Source organism: Stegodyphus dumicola, chromosome 9, assembly GCF_044657685.1.
Source record: "Stegodyphus dumicola isolate Sdum_Otavi_A_Nest chromosome 9, ASM4465768v1".
Taxonomy (NCBI): Eukaryota; Metazoa; Arthropoda; class Arachnida; order Araneae; family Eresidae; genus Stegodyphus; species Stegodyphus dumicola.
In genome coordinates this window covers 101,247,595-101,275,025 of record NC_140776.1, presented here as the reverse complement: position 1 = coordinate 101,275,025, position 27,431 = coordinate 101,247,595, and the positions used below count along the sequence as shown (strand labels likewise).

At 35.4% G+C, this 27,431-nt stretch overlaps 1 protein-coding gene across 1 annotated transcript in view; it reads left to right on the top strand.

The window, feature by feature from the left end:
• The window catches only part of LOC118194764 (BAI1-associated protein 3-like), a 282,557-nt gene that overhangs the window by 95,758 nt on the left and 159,368 nt on the right, over positions 1-27,431 (top strand). The window contains exon 9 of the mRNA XM_085823822.1: positions 1,270-1,476. Coding sequence (XP_085679948.1) covers positions 1,270-1,476 — 207 coding nt within the window. The remainder of the gene's footprint in view (positions 1-1,269; positions 1,477-27,431) is intronic.

Sequence of the window (27,431 nt, the reverse complement as noted above, 5' to 3'; positions counted from 1 at the left end):
TTATTGAAATACTCATGTAACAGTATAGCTCAACATTCGAATTCTACCTGATGTGAAATACTAATATAGCTTGACATGAAAATAATTTGACGAGAGTATGTTTCTCATAAAAAAAATAAGTAATATGAAAAAGGATCAAAACTAATAGGCAGCACATGACCGAAGTTATCGCAGCGAGTAATTTCTTCAGCTGCGACTACACTGTTCTACAAAATTCATTTTAAGAGATATTTACAATTATTTTAGAATGTCTTGCATAATGGCATATTTGTTTTTAGTGCATGGTCTTGAACATAACCTTACAAAAAATGTATACCGGAATGATATTTGAAAATCTAAGGGACATAATTCAACCTTAATAGTACGCCAGCCAGTGGCGTAGCGAGGGGGGGGCAAGGAGGTGTTATGATGCCCCGGGTGTCGCTCGCACAGGGGCGCTAAATGGCCTTCAAACAAGATTTTCATCATATCATTGTGTTTTTTTCGGGGGGGGAAAGCGCGAAAACGATATTTTTTCCTGTGCGCCAGTTATGCTCGCTACACCACTGACGTCAACTAATAATATTCAGATTAAATTATTATCAAAGAGGAGTGTTTATATGCTACCGAGTATTAACATTTTGCTAAATCTCAGTGTTAAATAAAAGGGTTTGACTAAATGCACAACTAATGAGATTTTACTAAACTATTTTAATGCTACAGCTAAAAAAATAGATCTTAGACCAACAGAAAAGTACCCCAAATCTGTAAAACTCTACTGATTGATGACTGATAATTGTTTTTTATGTAAATTTCCTTCTTGTTAATGTTATCTTGTTTATGTAAATTCCCTTCTTATTCTTCCAGAACATTTTAAGTCTGGCATATTCACCAGCTGTATACAAGTAGCTCTTCATTCAGTTCGAGTTAATAAAAAGTCTTGAGTTTAGACTTGGGTACTTGCCTGTTCATTTGTAAGATCCCCTCATCTACGCAACAATATTACTAAATTATGAAGTAGAAAATATCTGATGTGTACACTACATGACTTAACGTATAGTAATTTTTTAACGGCTTCAAGAGAGATTGTTTAATTCTTGCACATAAAGCATGCTAGTCTAATTCCAATTCTAAGAGAATAATGTTGCTGAATTATTCAATAACATTACATTATTCTTATTTGTATTTAAATTACATTATTTTACTTCTGTGTTTAGTAAACTTAAAAGATTTTATTGCAACTATGGGCTCACAGATGTAAACTCATTTTCTTAAATTAAAATTTTTTAGGATATACCTTCGTCTGGTCTCGATCGCTGGTTTTGCCTGGAAGGCAGAACAGAAAGATCCAGTGTCCAAGGCCAAATTCGGCTGAAACTTTCTCTGAGCACTCGAGAGGACAAGGATAGTGCTGCTGAAGACGACAACTGGAAGGAGGTGGTTGAGCATCAAGAACTTCTCTGGGTGTTTATCCAGCATGAGCTGAAGCAACATTTCGTAAGACCTTTTTCTTTACTACTACATTTATTATTATTATTATTTATTATTTTATTATTATTAAGTGTAGTAATGCAATACATAAAGTTTACTAATATATTTTGTTAATCTTCAGTTGGGTACATTAGTGTAAGGCATATTTTGACTGGTATATTTGGTTAAACTTCAGTTGATTGATATAAGGCTTAATTTTACTGGCATTTGGTTAATATTAATTAACATAATAAATAATTTTACTAATATATTTGGGCAATATTCAGTTGAGTGGTTATATTAATGTGAGACATGTGAGGTTATTTATTATTTTACTACCAGTTATTGCGATTTAGACCTTTACTATCGTATCTTCCTTTCGTTTCCTTATAAGGTATTTCTCCCACTTTCCAAGCGTACCTTCGTAGTGTAACGGTAGCACGGTGGGCCGGTATTCCAGAGGTCCGTGGTTCGATTCCCCGCGAAGGCGGTTGCATATTTTTCATCTTTTCTGCTTCTAATTAACCTATTGACTCTACAGTGGCGCCCGAACTAAAAAGGGTTGTGGATGATGATTCTCCACACCCAGGATTTGGCGACTAGGTTCCCTAAAACCCTAATCATCCTTTAAAAAGGGGAGTATATAAGGTATTTCTCCCACTTTCAAAGCGTGCCTTCGTAGTGTAACGGTAGCACGCTGGGCCGGTATTCCAGATGTCCGCGATTCGATTCCCGGCGAAGGCGTTGTTAATTTTTCATCTTGCCTCTTCCCAAAAAATCCTAATGTCTCTACATCCTCACATGCAGACTCTCCTGCTGTGCGTCATTATTGCCGACAATTTAAATTGTTACTTCTGTGAGAAGTTTTGAACCAATTTTGCGTTAAATCAAATATGTAGTCTATGACAACTACGCTTAGTTTTAAATTATTGTAAATTTATGTAGCATGGCCACAAATGGTGGTTGTTTTGTTAAGCACCAGTTGTGCGTTAAGTTCTGATTTATAAAAAAGTTGATAATCCTTTTTCTTTTCAGACGAAGCGATAATTCGCTCCAAGTCTGTTAGGTTAGGTTAGATTAGGTTATTTAATTACGGCAAAGCCTCGAGGGCTATCTGCCTAAGGGGAGGGATGGCTTCATGGAAGACTTTCTAAGGGGAACTGGCTCGTACACACTTTACACATGGGGGAACCACGAAAACACCCATGCAGCCAGCCCGTTCGCGGGATTCGAACCTCGGACCGAACTACCAGTGTTCAGCGACATTACCACTCGGCCGCTGGTGGGCACTCCAAGTCTGTTAGGAGTTTGATGTTTACTACCAAGGAAAACCAAACTCGGTAGAATTATTCTTTACTAATATATTTGGCTATTTTACACTTGGATACATTCATGTAAGGCACATTATCACTGGTAAATTTGGTTAATATTTTGTTGAGTGGGTGTAGTAATGTAAAACTTATTCTTTAATAATATATTTGGTTATTCTTCAATTGGATACTTTATTGGAAGGCTTATTTTTACTGTGTATTTGGTTTATCTTCAGTTGGGTATGTTATCGCAATGATTATTTTTACAGGTATATTTCGTTAATCTTCAGTAGATACTATTAGCACAGGGAGGAGAACCTACAAGTTCTTTCCTAAAGTTACATGCTCAATTAAAACATACAGCGGAGTACAAACTCAATTCTACACCGGCCATTGTCCCTTCCCACATTATCTTAAGAAATTCGGCAAACGTGTATCAGAATTGTGTGAATGGGGTGCGGTAGGTGATGCAGATCACTACCTGTTCAACTGGCCACAAAACCGATAAATTGCATTTAAAAATACCAAGCAGTGAATACTGGCCGCAATGGGCGGGGAATACCCGCGGCAACAAGCAGGCGAAAAACTAAGATAGAGGAGATGATCAGGCTATGTTCAGCAAGGTACTAAGAGATTCTCCCCCTCCCTTGAGAATTGTATCCTCGCAGCATAATTTCAATAGCAAATCAAAGTGGTGGGGAAAGGCCTTACAAAAGTGGAGTACATTGAGCTGACAACTCGCAGTTACCGGAGCAGCAGATTAGTTGATTCTTGCAGTAATATCCAAGTAATTGAACAGTAACAAAGATACTCCCTTGATAGGTACTACAACTTTTATATCAGTGGCAATTTTCCCAAGCAATTCAGCTAAAGTAACAAGAAATTGAGTCACGTAACTCCCTACTTAGTTTAAGCCAGACAGCATTACAACAACTGAAAATCAACATTAGAAAAATACAGGGGTTGGACAAAAATGTGGAAATACCTTTAAAAAAACATGTTTCTTTGCTTAATATGGTGTAGGAAACCCGTCGGCATCCAAAACAGCTTGCAGTCAAATCAGAATGGATAAATACAGTTCCTGTATGTTTGCCAAGGGAATATTATACCATTCTTCCTGCAAAACGGTGGCAAGTTCAGATAACGATGTTGGCGGTGGATAACGAGAACGCACTTTCCGTTCCAATGTAGACCACAAAGGTTCGATAATATTCAGGTCTGGTGACTGTGGTGGCCAGGCGAGATGGAACAACTCATCCACGTGCTCAGAAAACCAGTCCTGGACAATGTGAACAGGGGCTTTGACGTCTTGGAAGACACCATCACCATCGGGGAACAAAGTTTGTAACATGGGATGAACTTGATCGGCCAAAATGTTCACATAAGTCTTGGCAGTCATGTGCCCTGACTCAGTTATCATGGGGCTAGCAGAGAACCACGATATGGCTGCCCAAACAATAACAGAACCCCCGCCATGTTTCACTCTTGGCAACAAGCAGTCTGTATTATAGGCTTAAGATGGCGTTCTCCAAGCGTAAACTCGGCCAGAAGTGGGAAACAATATGAAAGAAGACTCGTCAGACCATATTACTCGCTTCCACTGCTCTATAATCCAGGCTTTATGACTTAAACACCACCTTTTCCTGTTACGGGCATTAGCATCACTGATGAGTGGCTTCTCAATTGCAGCACGGCCAGCAATTCCCTGTTTATGAAGCTCCCTTCTAATTGTTTTGGTACTCGCAGGGTTCGGTAACACAACATTCATTTCAGCAGTAAACTTTTGCAGCTGTGGTCTTCTTATTTTTCGTCACAATTGCCCTTAATGATCGTCTGTCACGATCACTCAAGACACACTTTCTTCCGCGCTGTGATTTAGCAGATGATGTTTTTCCGCTTTTCAAATATGCGGAATAAATCTTCGATACAGTACCTCTTGAAACACTAAACACCTCGGCTACCTTGCTTACGGAAGCACTTACCATACGTGCTCCAACAATTTGCCCATGTTCGAACTCTGTTAACTCTGACATAATGCAATGACAACCTCACATAACAGTACTCCGATAAACAACTGAACTGTTTAGCACATTTACGAAGTTGTATAGGTGGCGTCAGTAGTCAAAAACGCCAGCGCCACCTACATATTTCATTAAAATCAATCTTTCTTTTCAAACATGCATTTCACAAGGTGTTTCCATATTTTTGTCCATCCACTGTAGCTCACCCCGTAGAATAGTAACAGGACTGTAAGAGCAAAAACTGTTGTAATGTAAGCTTATTACTATCCATTTTGTATGTACTTGTTAAGAATAATGTTGTAAAGCAGTTAACAATGACATTGAAAAATCCAATCAATGTGTAAATGAATTACAAGTTTACTTTGATCATCTCAGTAAAGTATTGTTAATATGAATTCAGATAATGTTTAAATGTGCGCATGTCGTGATTTTATGTAACTTGAACAAGACAATGTTTGTAATTAACATATTTGTGCTTATACTCAAGCCTTGTATGCCCATGTAACATTTATGTTTTTATACGTAAGAAATAATCCCTTCTGGCAGGATGACTATTAACACTTTGTAAGACTTTTACAACCAAGTCAGGTCAGTGGTTATACCTGGCGGCACTCAGTAGATACTACATTTGTGTAAGACTTATTCTTTATTAATAATTTGGTTAATCTGGAGCTGGGTACAATTTGTAAAACTTCAGTTGAGTACATTAGTGTAAGATTTATTTTCACGGGCACATTTGGGTTATCTGAGATCGGTACAATGAGGCAAATTCATTCAGTTAATGATTAGTTGAATTCATTAATGTATGACTTATTCTTTTCTAATATATTTGGCTTATCATAATTTAGGTAAATTAACGCAAGTCTTATACTTTTATGGTAACGTTTGCTTAATTTTCAGCTGATAACATCAATGTTAACTATTATCGGCAACTATCTATAAAAGTGACCACAAGGAAATGCATTAATCTTGCTTTTACTGCAAATAAAATTTTAATGCCATTTAAGATATTTTTCCCTCCTTTCTGCATGTTTGCGTAGTGTAACGGTAGTACACTCGGCGCATATTCGAGAGGTCCAGGTTCGAGTTCCGGTGAGGGCATTGCTCATTAATTTTTGCGTCTTCAGCTTCAAAATAACCTATTTAGTCTTCAGTAGCTCCCGAATTAAAAAGTGGCGGACAATAATTCTTCACCGCCAGTATTTGGGGATTAGTTCCCCTAATGCCCAGTCGTCCTTTAAAGTAGGAGAGTATATAAGGTAGTTTCTCCTCGCGGTGTAACGGTAGTTCACTCGGCCCGTATTCGAGAGGTCCAGGTTCGAGTCCCGGCGAAGTTTTGTTCACTTTTCACTTCTCCTGCTTAAAAATAACCTAATGACCCTACAGCCATTCGAAAGGAGTTATAATTTTTATACTTACTGGCAAATTAACATTTTATCACAAATTGCCAATTTTATGCTGCTATATAGTAAGTAACCGTACACTTTTTCTGAGTATATAGTATTTAAAAATACTAAGCAAATTTGCGCATCTGGCCATATAAAAGTGCTTGTGCAATATCTGTGAGGGACTGTGCAGTAGAATGGATTTAAGTACTTTATCTGGAAATAGAATGGGTGGTTTTAATTTAAGATGTTTTATTTGCAAAATTTCTCCTGAATTAGATTTCGCTTTCGGTTGCCGAAAGTTTCCTAAATTTTAACCATTCTAACATTTTTTACAGCTGAAATTAGAGTTCAAATATTAACAATTAGAGTTGAAATATTAATATTCTTCGCTTCGGCTATGCAAGATATCAATTTTTTAAATTTTAAACGAAACTATATAACCTTATGAATCTATAGCAGCTATCTGGGCTCAAGGCCCAAGATGGTAAGCGCGAACCGTATTTTGCATCGAGCAGGCTATTGGGATCTGGCTGAGTCAGTCTCATTCAAGTAATCCTCTCGCCAAAGAACTTATTCTTACTGCATTACTGCAATTCTTTGCCAGAGGGTTCGCCAGTGCCCTAGAGGTACAGTCGCTTATCAGTGGTAGTTACGACCTGGTTTCAATTCCAGGTGAATGAAATTATGGTTGCATAGGTTTTTTCGTGATTTACCCCTTGTGTAACTTGTATACGAGCAAATTTCTTTAATTTCGTTTACGAAAGTATCCCTTCTGTTAAATAGGTATCCCTAGCATGCTTTGCCATAATCAAATGAACCGAAAAAGAATTTTTGCAAAAGCTCTAATCTGGTCATTTGAATAATACTTTTAAAATCGATAGATAGTTTTAATTAGTTTTAATTTTTATTCTATGTAAATGTCTCCTTCATAATTAGATAGTTTACGCTCCTTCATTTCGGCATCAAAATATTTTTTAAATATTCTATAGATCAACGAAGTCTTAATAAAATGTTATTCATTTAATCGGAAAGAACTCTTAATAAAATCTAAACAAGAAACGTGTCTGTCGTGGACTTTTCATTAATGAAAATACCTAAAATGTTTAGGAAAAAGAATTCGTATCAACAAATATTACATAATATGAGAGAAAGTTATAGCAAATACCGTGTTAATTCAGAAGTCAAACAACAAAAATCAGACAATTAACAATCAAAAACAACAATTAAGACATAGAATGTATAACTGACGAAAAAGATGTGCAGTACAATAATAATACAAGCCAATTTCTCAAATGAACTGAAAATAAACCTAAGAGGTTCAGCTCAGGCATGGAACAGAATTGGAATCTCACTCTAAGGCATGTTTTGAATAAGTTTAAAATCTACAATAAAATAATGTTGCTGATTTTTCTGGTTTTAAATTTTGTTTTGCCTGTTGTTCTTTCAATTAATGTCCGTAGCTTTCAACTGTAGGAAGCAATCAAAGCGGCTGGACACAGAGCATCGGATTTATAAAGTATAATTTGTAGGTAAATTCATGCTCTGGTAAGAATGTTCAAGACTATCAAATATGTAGTTTGGTGGAATAGCTAAATCCATAATATCTTAAACATTATTTCAGAATTTATATAAAAACTTCCTAGGTAATTCAGAAGTCAAACAACAAAAATCAGCGTTATATTTACAAAATTTTCACAGGACTAGTTTCGATGGTTTTACCGAACCATCATCTTCAGCTGCAAAACCGCAAATGAACAAGATAGGAAATAATGATTAGATAAGATAAGAAAGCCTGGACAAGAATAAGCAAGTGGCGCCATCTGTTGGCGAAACCAGAACTAAAACATAATTTCTCTAAAAGCCGAAGGCAAATTTGGATTGAAATTAGGATCGTTAACTAGAACAGAAAGATTTTTATGAATGTGAAATGCCTCTAGAAAATCCAGTTCTCCAATGGAAGATGTTTTTTGAATAATTTTGGCAGCAGAAAAATTGAAAGTGTGATTTTCGGACCAACAATGTTGAGCAACAGAAGACTTCTGTGTTTCCTTTTTTCTAACATATGCCTCATGTTCTTTGACGCGAAATTTTAAGGCTCTCTTAGTTTGGCCAATGTAAATTAAACCACACTGGCAAGGAATCCTATAAATACCCCAGGAATTCATATCCGGAATGGGGTCCTTGAGTATAGAAGTTGGAATTTTATTGATGGGAGAATAAACAACACGAAAGTTAAATTTCTGCAAAATATGTGCAACTTTATAGCTAATTGATGGAAAGAAGGGAATGACAGGGGCTTTTCACCCAACATTATTAATCAAGCAGTTAAAAAATTTTCATCTCAACACACTAAAAGCCACACTCTTATTTTAGGAGATTATAAAAATTCTGTTGTCATTCCCTTCTTTCCATCAATTAGCTATAAAGTTGCACATATTTTGCAGAAATTTAACTTTCGGGTTGTTTATTCTCCCATCAATAAAATTCCAACTTCTATACTCAAGGACCCCATTCCGGATATGAATTCCTGGGGTATTTATAGGATTCCTTGCCAGTGTGGTTTAATTTACATTGGCCAAACTAAGAGAGCCTTAAAATTTCGCGTCAAAGAACATGAGGCATATGTTAGAAAAAAGGAAACACAGAAGTCTTCTGGTGCTCAACATTGTTGGTCCGAAAATCACACTTTCAATTTTTCTGCTGCCAAAATTATTCAAAAAACATCTTCTATTGGAGAACTGGATTTTCTAGAGGCATTTCACATTCATAAAAATCTTTCTGTTCTAGTTAACGATCCTAATTTCAATCCAAATTTGCCTTCGGCTTTTAGAGAAATTATGTTTTAGTTCTGGTTTCGCCAACAGATGGCGCCACTTGCTTATTCTTGTCCAGGCTTTCTTATCTTATCTAATCATTATTTCCTATCTTGTTCATTTGGGGTTTTGCAGCTGAAGATGATGGTTCGGTAAAACCATCGAAACTAGTCCTGTGAAAATTTTGTAAATATAACGCTGATTTTTGTTGTTTGACTTCTGAATTAGTATTTATTCGGCGTGTTATTGTGTCTTAATTATAGAAGCCCCAAACAGGCTTACATTTTGCTTTCTTTTTTGCACGTGGTGTGGCCGCCATTTTGTGATTGTAGGAGTTTCGGTGAGTACATTTTTGCAATTTTCAAGTTATGTTTATGTTTTGTACATTTGGATATTGTGCTTTGCTTGTCTGATTTCATGCATTTTGCTTACAAACGTTTTGTTTTCTATTCATTTCAGTGAGGGATTTTTCTGCTGTTTTGTGTGTACTTTATTATTGCTCAGTTAATTTAATTTGATTTTCTGCATTGTTTATCATACCTTCATCCGTTAATCGTTTCACTAAATTACGCCTGAAACGGCTAAAATTCCTGAATAATCTTGACTTTTTACTTAAATGTAAATGTAAAAAATTGATCCCTAATTTTATTCAAATCAAATCTAATCAAAAACCTTCGAGTCGCGTTTCAAGAATTCTGTTAAATTGCAAGCTTGCCTTACTTCGGTCCGTGATAAGGGATACACGTCAACAATTGTCCAAAATTGAACATGAACTCTATAAGCTTCATCTGGAACTCGCTAAATCATATCCAAAATTCACTGCCCTTGAACAAAAGTCTTGGTCTAGAACGGAGAATGCAGTTAACCGTCATAAAACACCCTTGCAGTTAAATTCGAAAAACTTCTTTTACAGTCTTCCAGTTCAAGTAGTTCAAAAAATCTTCCCATTGTAAACATCAAGCCAATAGTTAATATTTCTAATGGTAGTCTTTCAGAAGAACAAGAGAGAATTCTAAAATATAATTTTAACTTCTCACAAGCCTGTAAACCCTCGATTCCAAAGATTTTGGCTCCTATCGAAAAAGCTTTTAAGTTCAGTAAAGTTTCAGATTCACAGAAAGAAATGATTAGGCATCTTATCGCTCATAATGTGAAATTCAACAATAAACCTTTGAAACCAAATCTAACTGCGAGAGAAAGAGCTACAATGCGTGAAATTCATTCTAACCCGGATATTATCATTTCAAAGGCCGACAAAGGTGGCCAGATAGTCGTCATGGATAAGAACACTTACATCGATAGTGTCACTAAACTCTTAAACGAAGGACCATATAATCCGATCCCTAAAGATCCTTCACCTTCGGACTTATCCAAAATAAAAACTGCGATCAAATCTTCGCAAATCATTTCAAGCAACTTAAAACATTCGCTTATCCCATCTGTTGCGAATTGTGCCAGATTATATGCTCTTCCCAAAATTCATAAAAGTGGTATTCCTTTCCGCCCTATTGTATCAAATTTAGGTACTGCCTCGTATCCATTAGCTAAATATTTAGTTTCTAGATTTTCCACTCTATTAGACAATAACATTTACACCATAAAAAATTCAATAGAGTTTGTAAAAAAGGTTAAAAACATTTCTCCTAGTAATTTACTCATGGTTTCTTTTGATGTAAAATCATTATTCACCAATGTCCCAGTGGAGGGTGCATTAAGATGTCTAGAAACCAGACTTCACGAATTTCATTTCTCTTGCATCGAAATTGATGAGCTAATTTCTCTCACTCAACTCTGTTTGAAACAAACACATTTTGTTTTCCAAAATAAATATTACAAGCAAACTGAGGGATTAGCCATGGGAAGCCCCCTCAGTCCCATCCTGGCTGATAACTACATGCATTATTATGAATCAAAATTGTTTGAAACTTTAAACTTCCCGGCATGGTTCCGCTACGTAGACGATACTTTTACCCTGTTTGAAGGTAATAAAGATGATTTAAATAAAGTTCTTTCAACAATGAATTCTATTGATCCTGCTATTCAGTTCACTTTTGAACTTGAGACTTGCAATTCTCTTCCGTTTCTCGACATTCTGGTCACACGTAACACATCCAACTTCAGTACTACAGTTTACCGTAAACCTTCATCGGTTTGCCTTCCACCACACTTTAAATCATGTCATCCGACTAAACAAAAGTTAGCTTCATTTTATTCCTATGTTTTCCGTGCTCTTCAAGTTTGCTCCTCCAAACTAGCCCTTGATGAAGAACTAAATTATTTAAAAGCAATAGCTATTGACAGGGGCTTTTCACCCAACATTATTAATCAAGGAGTTAAAAAATTTTCATCTCAACACACTAAAAGCCACACTCTTATTTTAGGAGATTATAAAAATTCTGTTGTCATTCCCTTCTTTCCATCAATTAGCTATAAAGTTGCACATATTTTGCAGAAATTTAACTTTCGTGTTGTTTATTCTCCCATCAATAAAATTCCAACTTCTATACTCAAGGACCCCATTCCGGATATGAATTCCTGGGGTATTTATAGGATTCCTTGCCAGTGTGGTTTAATTTACATTGGCCAAACTAAGAGAGCCTTAAAATTTCGCGTCAAAGAACATGAGGCATATGTTAGAAAAAAGGAAACACAGAAGTCTTCTGTTGCTCAACATTGTTGGTCCGAAAATCACACTTTCAATTTTTCTGCTGCCAAAATTATTCAAAAAACATCTTCCATTGGAGAACTGGATTTTCTAGAGGCATTTCACATTCATAAAAATCGTCCTGTTCTAGTTAACGGTCCTAATTCCAATCCAAATTTGCCTTCGGCTTTTAGAGAAATTATGTTTTAGTTCTGGTTTCGCCAACAGATGGCGCCACTTGCTTATTCTTGTCCAGGCTTTCTTATCTTATCTAATCATTATTTCCTATCTTGTTCATTTGGGGTTTTGCAGCTGAAGATGATGGTTCGGTAAAACCATCGAAACTAGTCCTGTGAAAATTTTGTAAATATAACGCTGATTTTTGTTGTTTGACTTCTGAATTAGTATTTATTCGGCGTGTTATTGTGTCTTAATTATAGAAGCCCCAAACAGGCTTACATTTTGCTTTCTTTTTTGCACGTGGTGTGGCCGCCATTTTGTGATTGTAGGAGTTTCGGTGAGTACATTTTTGCAATTTTCAAGTTATGTTTATGTTTTGTACATTTGGATATTGTGCTTTGCTTGTCTGATTTCATGCATTTTGCTTACAAACGTTTTGTTTTCTATTCATTTCAGTGAGGGATTTTTCTGCTGTTTTGTGTGTACTTTATTATTGCTCAGTTAATTTAATTTGATTTTCTGCATTGTTTATCATGCCTTCATCCGTTAATCGTTTCACTAAATTACGCCTGAAACGGCTAAAATTCCTGAATAATCTTGACTTTTTACTTAAATGTAAATGTAAAAAATTGATCCCCAATTTTATTCAAATCAAATCTAATCAAAAACCTTCGAGTCGCGTTTCAAGAATTCTGTTAAATTGCAAGCTTGCCTTACTTCGGTCCGTGATAAGGGATACACGTCAACAATTGTCCAAAATTGAACATGAACTCTATAAGCTTCATCTGGAACTCACTAAATCATATCCAAAATTCACTGCCCTTGAACAAAAGTCTTGGTCTAGAACGGAGAATGCAGTTAACCGTCATAAAAACACCCTTGCAATTAAATTCGAAAAACTTCTTTTACAGTCTTCCAGTTCAAGTAGTTCAAAAAATCTTCCCATTGTAAACATCAAGCCAATAGTTAATATTTCTAATGTTAGTCTTTCAGAAGAACAAGAGAGAATTCTAAAATATAATTTTAACTTCTCACAAGCCTGTAAACCCTCGATTCCAAAGATTTTGGCTCCTATCGAAAAAGCTTTTAAGTTCAGTAAAGTTTCAGATTCACAGAAAGAAATGATTAGGCATCTTATCGCTCATAATGTGAAATTCAATAATAAACCTTTGAAACCAAATCTAACTGCGAGAGAAAGAGCTACAATGCGTGAAATTCATTCTAACCCGGATATTATCATTTCAAAGGCTGACAAAGGTGGCCAGATAGTCGTCATGGATAAGAACACTTACATCGATAGTGTCACTAAACTCTTAAACGAAAGACCATATAATCCGATCCCTAAAGATCCTTCACCTTCGGACTTATCCAAAATAAAAACTGCGATCAAATCTTCGCAAATCATTTCAAGCAACTTAAAACATTCGCTTATCCCATCTGTTGCGAATTGTGCCAGATTATATGCTCTTCCCAAAATTCATAAAAGTGGAATTCCTTTCCGCCCTATTGTATCAAATTTAGGTACTGCCTCGTATCCATTAGCTAAATATTTAGTTTCTAGATTTTCCACTCTATTAGACAATAACATTTACACCATAAAAAATTCAATAGAGTTTGTAAAAAAGGTTAAAAACATTTCTCCTAGTAATTTACTCATGGTTTCTTTTGATGTAAAATCATTATTCACCAATGTCCCAGTGGAGGGTGCATTAAGATGTCTAGAAACCAGACTTCGCGAATTTCATTTCTCTTGCATCGAAATTGATGAGCTAATTTCTCTCACTCAACTCTGTTTGAACCAAACACATTTTGTTTTCCAAAATGAATATTACAAGCAAACTGAGGGATTAGCCATGGGAAGCCCCCTCAGTCCCATCCTGGCTGATATCTACATGCATTATTATGAATCAAAATTGTTTGAAACTTTAAACTTCCCGGCATGGTTCCGCTACGTAGACGATACTTTTACCCTGTTTGAAGGTAATAAAGATGATTTAAATAAAGTTCTTTCAACAATGAATTCTATTGATCCTGCTATTCAGTTCACTTTTGAACTTGAGACTTGCAATTCTCTTCCGTTTCTCGACATTCTGGTCACACGTAACACATCCAACTTCAGTACTACAGTTTACCGTAAACCTTCATCGATTTGCCTTCCACCACACTTTAAATCATGTCATCCGACTAAACAAAAGTTAGCTTCATTTTATTCCTATGTTTTCCGTGCTCTTCAAGTTTGCTCCTCCAAACTAGCCCTTGATGAAGAACTAAATTATTTAAAAGCAATAGCTATTGACAGGGGCTTTTCACCCAACATTATTAATCAAGGAGTTAAAAAATTTTCATCTCAACACACTAAAAGCCACACTCTTATTTTAGGAGATTATAAAAATTCTGTTGTCATTCCCTTCTTTCCATCAATTAGCTATAAAGTTGCACATATTTTGCAGAAATTTAACTTTCGGGTTGTTTATTCTCCCATCAATAAAATTCCAACTTCTATACTCAAGGACCCCATTCCGGATATGAATTCCTGGGGTATTTATAGGATTCCTTGCCAGTGTGGTTTAATTTACATTGGCCAAACTAAGAGAGCCTTAAAATTTCGCGTCAAAGAACATGAGGCATATGTTAGAAAAAAGGAAACACAGAAGTCTTCTGTTGCTCAACATTGTTGGTCCGAAAATCACACTTTCAATTTTTCTGCTGCCAAAACTATTCAAAAAACATCTTCCATTGGAGAACTGGATTTTCTAGAGGCATTTCACATTCATAAAAATCTTCCTGTTCTAGTTAACGATCCTATTTCCAATCCAAATTTGCCTTCGGCTTTTAGAGAAATTATGTTTTAGTTCTGGTTTCGCCAACAGATGGCGCCACTTGCTTATTCTTGTCCAGGCTTTCTTATCTTATCTAATCATTATTTCCTATCTTGTTCATTTGCGGTTTTGCAGCTGAAGATGATGGTTCGGTAAAACCATCGAAACTAGTCCTGTGAAAATTTTGTAAATATAACGCTGATTTTTGTTGTTTGACTTCTGAATTAGTATTTATTCGGCGTGTTATTGTGTCTTAATTATAGAAGCCCCAAACAGGCTTACATTTTGCTTTCTTTTTTGCACGTGGTGTGGCCGCCATTTTGTGATTGTAGGAGTTTCGGTGAGTACATTTTTGCAATTTTCAAGTTATGTTTATGTTTTGTACATTTGGATATTGTGCTTTGCTTGTCTGATTTCATGCATTTTGCTTACAAACGTTTTGTTTTCTATTCATTTCAGTGAGGGATTTTTCTGCTGTTTTGTGTGTACTTTATTATTGCTCAGTTAATTTAATTTGATTTTCTGCATTGTTTATCATGCCTTCATCCGTTAATCGTTTCACTAAATTACGCCTGAAACGGCTAAAATTCCTGAATAATCTTGACTTTTTACTTAAATGTAAATGTAAAAAATTGATCCCCAATTTTATTCAAATCAAATCTAATCAAAAACCTTCGAGTCGCGTTTCAAGAATTCTGTTAAATTGCAAGCTTGCCTTACTTCGGTCCGTGATAAGGGATACACGTCAACAATTGTCCAAAATTGAACAAGAACTCTATAAGCTTCATCTGGAACTCGCTAAATCATATCCAAAATTCACTGCCCTTGAACAAAAGTCTTGGTCTAGAACGGAGAATGCAGTTAACCGTCATAAAAACACCCTTGCAGTTAAATTCGAAAAACTTCTTTTACAGTCTTCCAGTTCAAGTAGTTCAAAAAATCTTCCCATTGTAAACATCAAGCCAATAGTTAATATTTCTAATGCTAGTCTTTCAGAAGAACAAGAGAGAATTCTAAAATATAATTTTAACTTCTCACAAGCCTGTAAACCCTCGATTCCAAAGATTTTGGCTCCTATCGAAAAAGCTTTTAAGTTCAGTAAAGTTTCAGATTCACAGAAAGAAATGATTAGGCATCTTATCGCTCATAATGTGAAATTCAATAATAAACCTTTGAAACCAAATCTAACTGCGAGAGAAAGAGCTACAATGCGTGAAATTCATTCTAACCCGGATATTATCATTTCAAAGGCCGACAAAGGTGGCCAGATAGTCGTCATGGATAAGAACACTTACATCGATAGTGTCACTAAACTCTTAAACGAAGGACCATATAATCCGATCCCTAAAGATCCTTCACCTTCGGACTTATCCAAAATAAAAACTGCGATCAAATCTTCGCAAATCATTTCAAGCAACTTAAAACATTCGCTTATCCCATCTGTTGCGAATTGTGCCAGATTATATGCTCTTCCCAAAATTCATAAAAGTGGTATTCCTTTCCGCCCAATTGTATCAAATTTAGGTACTGCCTCGTATCCATTAGCTAAATATTTAGTTTCTAGATTTTCCACTCTATTAGACAATAACATTTACACCATAAAAAATTCAATAGAGTTTGTAAAAAAGGTTAAAAACATTTCTCCTAGTAATTTACTCATGGTTTCTTTTGATGTAAAATCATTATTCACCAATGTCCCAGTGGAGGGTGCATTAAGATGTCTAGAAACCAGACTTCGCGAATTTCATTTCTCTTGCATCGAAATTGATGAGCTAATTTCTCTCACTCAACTCTGTTTGAACCAAACACATTTTGTTTTCCAAAATAAATATTACAAGCAAACTGAGGGATTAGCCATGGGAAGCCCCCTCAGTCCCATCCCGGCTGATATCTACATGCATTATTATGAATCAAAATTGTTTGAAACTTTAAATTTCCCGGCATGGTTCCGCTACGTAGATGATACTTTTACCCTGTTTGAAGGTAATAAAGATGATTTAAATAAAGTTCTTTCAACAATGAATTCTATTGATCCTGCTATTCAGTTCACTTTTGAACTTGAGACTTGCAATTCTCTTCCGTTTCTCGACATTCTGGTCACACGTAACACATCCAACTTCAGTACTACAGTTTACCGTAAACCTTCATCGGTTTGCCTTCCACCACACTTTAAATCATGTCATCCGACTAAACAAAAGTTAGCTTCCTTTTATTCCTATGTTTTCCGTGCTCTTCAAGTTTGCTCCTCCAAACTAGCCCTTGATGAAGAACTAAATTATTTAAAAGCAATAGCTATTGACAGGGGCTTTTCACCCAACATTATTAATCAAGGAGTTAAAAAATTTTCATCTCAACACACTAAAAGCCACACTCTTATTTTAGGAGATTATAAAAATTCTGTTGTCATTCCCTTCTTTCCATCAATTAGCTATAAAGTTGCACATATTTTGCAGAAATTTAACTTTCGGGTTGTTTATTCTCCCATCAATAAAATTCCAACTTCTATACTCAAGGACCCCATTCCGGATATGAATTCCTGGGGTATTTATAGGATTCCTTGCCAGTGTGGTTTAATTTACATTGGCCAAACTAAGAGAGCCTTAAAATTTCGCGTCAAAGAACATGAGGCATATGTTAGAAAAAAGGAAACACAGAAGTCTTCTGTTGCTCAACATTGTTGGTCCGAAAATCACACTTTCAATTTTTCTGCTGCCAAAACTATTCAAAAAACATCTTCCATTGGAGAACTGGATTTTCTAGAGGCATTTCACATTCATAAAAATCTTCCTGTTCTAGTTAACGATCCTAATTCCAATCCAAATTTGCCTTCGGCTTTTAGAGAAATTATGTTTTAGTTCTGGTTTCGCCAACAGATGGCGCCACTTGCTTATTCTTGTCCAGGCTTTCTTATCTTATCTAATCATTATTTCCTATCTTGTTCATTTGCGGTTTTGCAGCTGAAGATGATGGTTCGGTAAAACCATCGAAACTAGTCCTGTGAAAATTTTGTAAATATAACGCTGATTTTTGTTGTTTGACTTCTGAATTAGTATTTATTCGGCGTGTTATTGTGTCTTAATTATAGAAGCCCCAAACAGGCTTACATTTTGCTTTCTTTTTTGCACGTGGTGTGGCCGCCATTTTGTGATTGTAGGAGTTTCGGTGAGTACATTTTTGCAATTTTCAAGTTATGTTTATGTTTTGTACATTTGGATATTGTGCTTTGCTTGTCTGATTTCATGCATTTTGCTTACAAACGTTTTGTTTTCTATTCATTTCAGTGAGGGATTTTTCTGCTGTTTTGTGTGTACTTTATTATTGCTCAGTTAATTTAATTTGATTTTCTGCATTGTTTATCATGCCTTCATCCGTTAATCGTTTCACTAAATTACGCCTGAAACGGCTAAAATTCCTGAATAATCTTGACTTTTTACTTAAATGTAAATGTAAAAAATTGATCCCCAATTTTATTCAAATCAAATCTAATCAAAAACCTTCGAGTCGCGTTTCAAGAATTCTGTTAAATTGCAAGCTTGCCTTACTTCGGTCCGTGATAAGGGATACACGTCAACAATTGTCCAAAATTGAACATGAACTCTATAAGCTTCATCTGGAACTCACTAAATCATATCCAAAATTCACTGCCCTTGAACAAAAGTCTTGGTCTAGAACGGAGAATGCAGTTAACCGTCATAAAAACACCCTTGCAATTAAATTCGAAAAACTTCTTTTACAGTCTTCCAGTTCAAGTAGTTCAAAAAATCTTCCCATTGTAAACATCAAGCCAATAGTTAATATTTCTAATGCTAGTCTTTCAGAAGAACAAGAGAGAATTCTAAAATATAATTTTAACTTCTCACAAGCCTGTAAACCCTCGATTCCAAAGATTTTGGCTCCTATCGAAAAAGCTTTTAAGTTCAGTAAAGTTTCAGATTCACAGAAAGAAATGATTAGGCATCTTATCGCTCATAATGTGAAATTCAATAATAAACCTTTGAAACCAAATCTAACTGCGAGAGAAAGAGCTACAATGCGTGAAATTCATTCTAACCCGGATATTATCATTTCAAAGGCCGACAAAGGTGGCCAGATAGTCGTCATGGATAAGAACACTTACATCGATAGTGTCACTAAACTCTTAAACGAAGGACCATATAATCCGATCCCTAAAGATCCTTCACCTTCGGACTTATCCAAAATAAAAACTGCGATCAAATCTTCGCAAATCATTTCAAGCAACTTAAAACATTCGCTTATCCCATCTGTTGCGAATTGTGCCAGATTATATGCTCTTCCCAAAATTCATAAAAGTGGTATTCCTTTCCGCCCAATTGTATCAAATTTAGGTACTGCCTCGTATCCATTAGCTAAATATTTAGTTTCTAGATTTTCCACTCTATTAGACAATAACATTTACACCATAAAAAATTCAATAGAGTTTGTAAAAAAGGTTAAAAACATTTCTCCTAGTAATTTACTCATGGTTTCTTTTGATGTAAAATCATTATTCACCAATGTCCCAGTGGAGGGTGCATTAAGATGTCTAGAAACCAGACTTCGCGAATTTCATTTCTCTTGCATCGAAATTGATGAGCTAATTTCTCTCACTCAACTCTGTTTGAACCAAACACATTTTGTTTTCCAAAATAAATATTACAAGCAAACTGAGGGATTAGCCATGGGAAGCCCCCTCAGTCCCATCCCGGCTGATATCTACATGCATTATTATGAATCAAAATTGTTTGAAACTTTAAATTTCCCGGCATGGTTCCGCTACGTAGACGATACTTTTACCCTGTTTGAAGGTAATAAAGATGATTTAAATAAAGTTCTTTCAACAATGAATTCTATTGATCCTGCTATTCAGTTCACTTTTGAACTTGAGACTTGCAATTCTCTTCCGTTTCTCGACATTCTGGTCACACGTAACACATCCAACTTCAGTACTACAGTTTACCGTAAACCTTCATCGGTTTGCCTTCCACCACACTTTAAATCATGTCATCCGACTAAACAAAAGTTAGCTTCCTTTTATTCCTATGTTTTCCGTGCTCTTCAAGTTTGCTCCCCCAAACTAGCCCTTGATGAAGAACTAAATTATTTAAAAGCAATAGCTATTGACAGGGGTTTTTCACCCAACATTATTAATCAAGCAGTTAAAAAATTTTCATCTCAACACACTAAAAGCCACACTCTTATTTTAGGAGATTATAAAAATTCTGTTGTCATTCCCTTCTTTCCATCAATTAGCTATAAAGTTCCACATATTTTGCAGAAATTTAACTTTCGGGTTGTTTATTCTCCCATCAATAAAATTCCAACTTCTATACTCAAGGACCCCATTCCGGATATGAATTCCTGGGGTATTTATAGGATTCCTTGCCAGTGTGGTTTAATTTACATTGGCCAAACTAAGAGAGCCTTAAAATTTCGCGTCAAAGAACATGAGGCATATGTTAGAAAAAAGGAAACACAGAAGTCTTCTGTTGCTCAACATTGTTGGTCCGAAAATCACACTTTCAATTTTTCTGCTGCCAAAATTATTCAAAAAACATCTTCCATTGGAGAACTGGATTTTCTAGAGGCATTTCACATTCATAAAAATCTTCCTGTTCTAGTTAACGATCCTAATTCCAATCCAAATTTGCCTTCGGCTTTTAGAGAAATTATGTTTTAGTTCTGGTTTCGCCAACAGATGGCGCCACTTGCTTATTCTTGTCCAGGCTTTCTTATCTTATCTAATCATTATTTCCTATCTTGTTCATTTGCGGTTTTGCAGCTGAAGATGATGGTTCGGTAAAACCATCGAAACTACTCCTGTGAAAATTTTGTAAATATAACGCTGATTTTTGTTGTTTGACTTCTGAATTTGTATTTATTCGGCGTGTTATTGTGTCTTAATTATAGAAGCCCCAAACAGGCTTACATTTTGCTTTCTTTTTTGCACGTGGTGTGGCCGCCATTTTGTGATTGTAGGAGTTTCGGTGAGTACATTTTTGCAATTTTCAAGTTATGTTTATGTTTTGTACATTTGGATATTGTGCTTTGCTTGTCTGATTTCATGCATTTTGCTTACAAACGTTTTGTTTTCTATTCATTTCAGTGAGGGATTTTTCTGCTGTTTTGTGTGTACTTTATTATTGCTCAGTTAATTTAATTTGATTTTCTGCATTGTTTATCATGCCTTCATCCGTTAATCGTTTCACTAAATTACGCCTGAAACGGCTAAAATTCCTGAATAATCTTGACTTTTTACTTAAATGTAAATGTAAAAAATTGATCCCCAATTTTATTCAAATCAAATCTAATCAAAAACCTTCGAGTCGCGTTTCAAGAATTCTGTTAAATTGCAAGCTTGCCTTACTTCGGTCCGTGATAAGGGATACACGTCAACAATTGTCCAAAATTGAACATGAACTCTATAAGCTTCATCTGGAACTCGCTAAATCATATCCAAAATTCACTGCCCTTGAACAAAAGTCTTGGTCTAGAACGGAGAATGCAGTTAACCGTCATAAAAACACCCTTGCAGTTAAATTCGAAAAACTTCTTTTACAGTCTTCCAGTTCAAGTAGTTCAAAAAATCTTCCCATTGTAAACATCAAGCCAATAGTTAATATTTCTAATGTTAGTCTTTCAGAAGAACAAGAGAGAATTCTAAAATATAATTTTAACTTCTCACAAGCCTGTAAACCCTCGATTCCAAAGATTTTGGCTCCTATCGAAAAAGCTTTTAAGTTCAGTAAAGTTTCAGATTCACAGAAAGAAATGATTAGGCATCTTATCGCTCATAATGTGAAATTCAATAATAAACCTTTGAAACCAAATCTAACTGCGAGAGAAAGAGCTACAATGCGTGAAATTCATTCTAACCCGGATATTATCATTTCAAAGGCCGACAAAGGTGGCCTGATAGTCGTCATGGATAAGAACACTTACATCGATAGTGTCACTAAACTCTTAAACGAAGGACCATATAATCCGATCCCTAAAGATCCTTCACCTTCGGACTTATCCAAAATAAAAACTGCGATCAAATCTTCGCAAATCATTTCAAGCAACTTAAAACATTCGCTTATCCCATCTGTTGCGAATTGTGCCAGATTATATGCTCTTCCCAAAATTCATAAAAGTGGTATTCCTTTCCGCCCAATTGTATCAAATTTAGGTACTGCCTCGTATCCATTAGCTAAATATTTAGTTTCTAGATTTTCCACTCTATTAGACAATAACATTTACACCATAAAAAATTCAATAGAGTTTGTAAAAAAGGTTAAAAACATTTCTCCTAGTAATTTACTCATGGTTTCTTTTGATGTAAAATCATTATTCACCAATGTCCCAGTGGAGGGTGCATTAAGATGTCTAGAAACCAGACTTCGCGAATTTCATTTCTCTTGCATCGAAATTGATGAGCTAATTTCTCTCACTCAACTCTGTTTGAACCAAACACATTTTGTTTTCCAAAATAAATATTACAAGCAAACTGAGGGATTAGCCATGGGAAGCCCCCTCAGTCCCATCCCGGCTGATATCTACATGCATTATTATGAATCAAAATTGTTTGAAACTTTAAATTTCCCGGCATGGTTCCGCTACGTAGACGATACTTTTACCCTGTTTGAAGGTAATAAAGATGATTTAAATAAAGTTCTTTCAACAATGAATTCTATTGATCCTGCTATTCAGTTCACTTTTGAACTTGAGACTTGCAATTCTCTTCCGTTTCTCGACATTCTGGTCACACGTAACACATCCAACTTCAGTACTACAGTTTACCGTAAACCTTCATCGGTTTGCCTTCCACCACACTTTAAATCATGTCATCCGACTAAACAAAAGTTAGCTTCCTTTTATTCCTATGTTTTCCGTGCTCTTCAAGTTTGCTCCCCCAAACTAGCCCTTGATGAAGAACTAAATTATTTAAAAGCAATAGCTATTGACAGGGGTTTTTCACCCAACATTATTAATCAAGCAGTTAAAAAATTTTCATCTCAACACACTAAAAGCCACACTCTTATTTTAGGAGATTATAAAAATTCTGTTGTCATTCCCTTCTTTCCATCAATTAGCTATAAAGTTGCACATATTTTGCAGAAATTTAACTTTCGGGTTGTTTATTCTCCCATCAATAAAATTCCAACTTCTATACTCAAGGACCCCATTCCGGATATGAATTCCTGGGGTATTTATAGGATTCCTTGCCAGTGTGGTTTAATTTACATTGGCCAAACTAAGAGAGCCTTAAAATTTCGCGTCAAAGAACATGAGGCATATGTTAGAAAAAAGGAAACACAGAAGTCTTCTGTTGCTCAACATTGTTGGTCCGAAAATCACACTTTCAATTTTTCTGCTGCCAAAATTATTCAAAAAACATCTTCCATTGGAGAACTGGATTTTCTAGAGGCATTTCACATTCATAAAAATCTTCCTGTTCTAGTTAACGATCCTAATTCCAATCCAAATTTGCCTTCGGCTTTTAGAGAAATTATGTTTTAGTTCTGGTTTCGCCAACAGATGGCGCCACTTGCTTATTCTTGTCCAGGCTTTCTTATCTTATCTAATCATTATTTCCTATCTTGTTCATTTGCGGTTTTGCAGCTGAAGATGATGGTTCGGTAAAACCATCGAAACTACTCCTGTGAAAATTTTGTAAATATAACGCTGATTTTTGTTGTTTGACTTCTGAATTTGTATTTATTCGGCGTGTTATTGTGTCTTAACTATAGAAGCCCCAAACAGGCTTACATTTTGCTTTCTTTTTTGCACGTGGTGTGGCCGCCATTTTGTGATTGTAGGAGTTTCGGTGAGTACATTTTTGCAATTTTCAAGTTATGTTTATGTTTTGTACATTTGGATATTGTGCTTTGCTTGTCTGATTTCATGCATTTTGCTTACAAACGTTTTGTTTTCTATTCATTTCAGTGAGGGATTTTTCTGCTGTTTTGTGTGTACTTTATTATTGCTCAGTTAATTTAATTTGATTTTCTGCATTGTTTATCATGCCTTCATCCGTTAATCGTTTCACTAAATTACGCCTGAAACGGCTAAAATTCCTGAATAATCTTGACTTTTTACTTAAATGTAAATGTAAAAAATTGATCCCCAATTTTATTCAAATCAAATCTAATCAAAAACCTTCGAGTCGCGTTTCAAGAATTCTGTTAAATTGCAAGCTTGCCTTACTTCGGTCCGTGATAAGGGATACACGTCAACAATTGTCCAAAATTGAACATGAACTCTATAAGCTTCATCTGGAACTCGCTAAATCATATCCAAAATTCACTGCCCTTGAACAAAAGTCTTGGTCTAGAACGGAGAATGCAGTTAACCGTCATAAAAACACCCTTGCAGTTAAATTCGAAAAACTTCTTTTACAGTCTTCCAGTTCAAGTAGTTCAAAAAATCTTCCCATTCTAAACATCAAGCCAATAGTTAATATTTCTAATGTTAGTCTTTCAGAAGAACAAGAGAGAATTCTAAAATATAATTTTAACTTCTCACAAGCCTGTAAACCCTCGATTCCAAAGATTTTGGCTCCTATCGAAAAAGCTTTTAAGTTCAGTAAAGTTTCAGATTCACAGAAAGAAATGATTAGGCATCTTATCGCTCATAATGTGAAATTCAATAATAAACCTTTGAAACCAAATCTAACTGCGAGAGAAAGAGCTACAATGCGTGAAATTCATTCTAACCCGGATATTATCATTTCAAAGGCCGACAAAGGTGGCCAGATAGTCGTCATGGATAAGAACACTTACATCGATAGTGTCACTAAACTCTTAAACGAAGGACCATATAATCCGATCCCTAAAGATCCTTCACCTTCGGACTTATCCAAAATAAAAACTGCGATCAAATCTTCGCAAATCATTTCAAGCAACTTAAAACATTCGCTTATCCCATCTGTTGCGAATTGTGCCAGATTATATGCTCTTCCCAAAATTCATAAAAGTGGTATTCCTTTCCGCCCTATTGTATCAAATTTAGGTACTGCCTCGTATCCATTAGCTAAATATTTAGTTTCTAGATTTTCCACTCTATTAGACAATAACATTTACACCATAAAAAATTCAATAGAGTTTGTAAAAAAGGTTAAAAACATTTCTCCTAGTAATTTACTCATGGTTTCTTTTGATGTAAAATCATTATTCACCAATGTCCCAGTGGAGGGTGCATTAAGATGTCTAGAAACCAGACTTCGCGAATTTCATTTCTATTGCATCGAAATTGATGAGCTAATTTCTCTCACTCAACTCTGTTTGAACCAAACACATTTTGTTTTCCAAAATAAATATTACAAGCAAACTGAGGGATTAGCCATGGGAAGCCCCCTCAGTCCCATCCCGGCTGATATCTACATGCATTATTATGAATCAAAATTGTTTGAAACTTTAAATTTCCCGGCATGGTTCCGCTACGTAGACGATACTTTTACCCTGTTTGAAGGTAATAAAGATGATTTAAATAAAGTTCTTCCAACAATGAATTCTATTGATCCTGCTATTCAGTTCACTTTTGAACTTGAGACTTGCAATTCTCTTCCGTTTCTCGACATTCTGGTCACACGTAACACATCCAACTTCAGTACTACAGTTTACCGTAAACCTTCATCGGTTTGCCTTCCACCACACTTTAAATCATGTCATCCGACTAAACAAAAGTTAGCTTCATTTTATTCCTATGTTTTCCGTGCTCTTCAAGTTTGCTCCTCCAAACTAGCCCTTGATGAAGAACTAAATTATTTAAAAGCAATAGCTATTGACAGGGGCTTTTCACCCAACATTATTAATCAAGCAGTTAAGAAATTTTCATCTCAACACACTAAAAGCCACACTCTTATTTTAGGAGATTATAAAAATTCTGTTGTCATTCCCTTCTTTCCATCAATTAGCTATAAAGTTGCACATATTTTGCAGAAATTTAACTTTCGGGTTGTTTATTCTCCCATCAATAAAATTCCAACTTCTATACTCAAGGACCCCATTCCGGATATGAATTCCTGGGGTATTTATAGGATTCCTTGCCAGTGTGGTTTAATTTACATTGGCCAAACTAAGAGAGCCTTAAAATTTCGCGTCAAAGAACATGAGGCATATGTTAGAAAAAAGGAAACACAGAAGTCTTCTGTTGCTCAACATTGTTTGTCCGAAAATCACACTTTCAATTTTTCTGCTGCCAAAATTATTCAAAAAACATCTTCCATTGGAGAACTGGATTTTCTAGAGGCATTTCACATTCATAAAAATCTTCCTGTTCTAGTTAACGATCCTAATTCCTATCCAAATTTGCCTTCGGCTTTTAGAGAAATTATGTTTTAGTTCTGGTTTCGCCAACAGATGGCGCCACTTGCTTATTCTTGTCCAGGCTTTCTTATCTTATCTAATCATTATTTCCTATCTTGTTCATTTGGGGTTTTGCAGCTGAAGATGATGGTTCGGTAAAACCATCGAAACTAGTCCTGTGAAAATTTTGTAAATATAACGCTGATTTTTGTTGTTTGACTTCTGAATTAGTATTTATTCGGCGTGTTATTGTGTCTTAATTATAGAAGCCCCAAACAGGCTTACATTTTGCTTTCTTTTTTGCACGTGGTGTGGCCGCCATTTTGTGATTGTAGGAGTTTCGGTGAGTACATTTTTGCAATTTTCAAGTTATGTTTATGTTTTGTACATTTGGATATTGTGCTTTGCTTGTCTGATTTCATGCATTTTGCTTACAAACGTTTTGTTTTCTATTCATTTCAGTGAGGGATTTTTCTGCTGTTTTGTGTGTACTTTATTATTGCTCAGTTAATTTAATTTGATTTTCTGCATTGTTTATCATGCCTTCATCCGTTAATCGTTTCACTAAATTACGCCTGAAACGGCTAAAATTCCTGAATAATCTTGACTTTTTACTTAAATGTAAATGTAAAAAATTGATCCCCAATTTTATTCAAATCAAATCTAATCAAAAACCTTCGAGTCGCGTTTCAAGAATTCTGTTAAATTGCAAGCTTGCCTTACTTCGGTCCGTGATAAGGGATACACGTCAACAATTGTCCAAAATTGAACATGAACTCTATAAGCTTCATCTGGAACTCGCTAAATCATATCCAAAATTCACTGCCCTTGAACAAAAGTCTTGGTCTAGAACGGAGAATGCAGTTAACCGTCATAAAAACACCCTTGCAGTTAAATTCGAAAAACTTCTTTTACAGTCTTCCAGTTCAAGTAGTTCAAAAAATCTTCCCATTGTAAACATCAAGCCAATAGTTAATATTTCTAATGTTAGTCTTTCAGAAGAACAAGAGAGAATTCTAAAATATAATTTTAACTTCTCACAAGCCTGTAAACCCTCGATTCCAAAGATTTTGGCTCCTATCGAAAAAGCTTTTAAGTTCAGTAAAGTTTCAGATTCACAGAAAGAAATGATTAGGCATCTTATCGCTCATAATGTGAAATTCAATAATAAACCTTTGAAACCAAATCTAACTGCGAGAGAAAGAGCTACAATGCGTGAAATTCATTCTAACCCGGATATTATCATTTCAAAGGCCGATAAAGGTGGCCAGATAGTCGTCATGGATAAGAACACTTACATCGATAGTGTCACTAAACTCTTAAACGAAGGACCATATAATCCGATCCCTAAAGATCCTTCACCTTCGGACTTATCCAAAATAAAAACTGCGATCAAATCTTCGCAAATCATTTCAAGCAACTTAAAACATTCGCTTATCCCATCTGTTGCGAATTGTGCCAGATTATATGCTCTTCCCAAAATTCATAAAAGTGGTATTCCTTTCCGCCCTATTGTATCAAA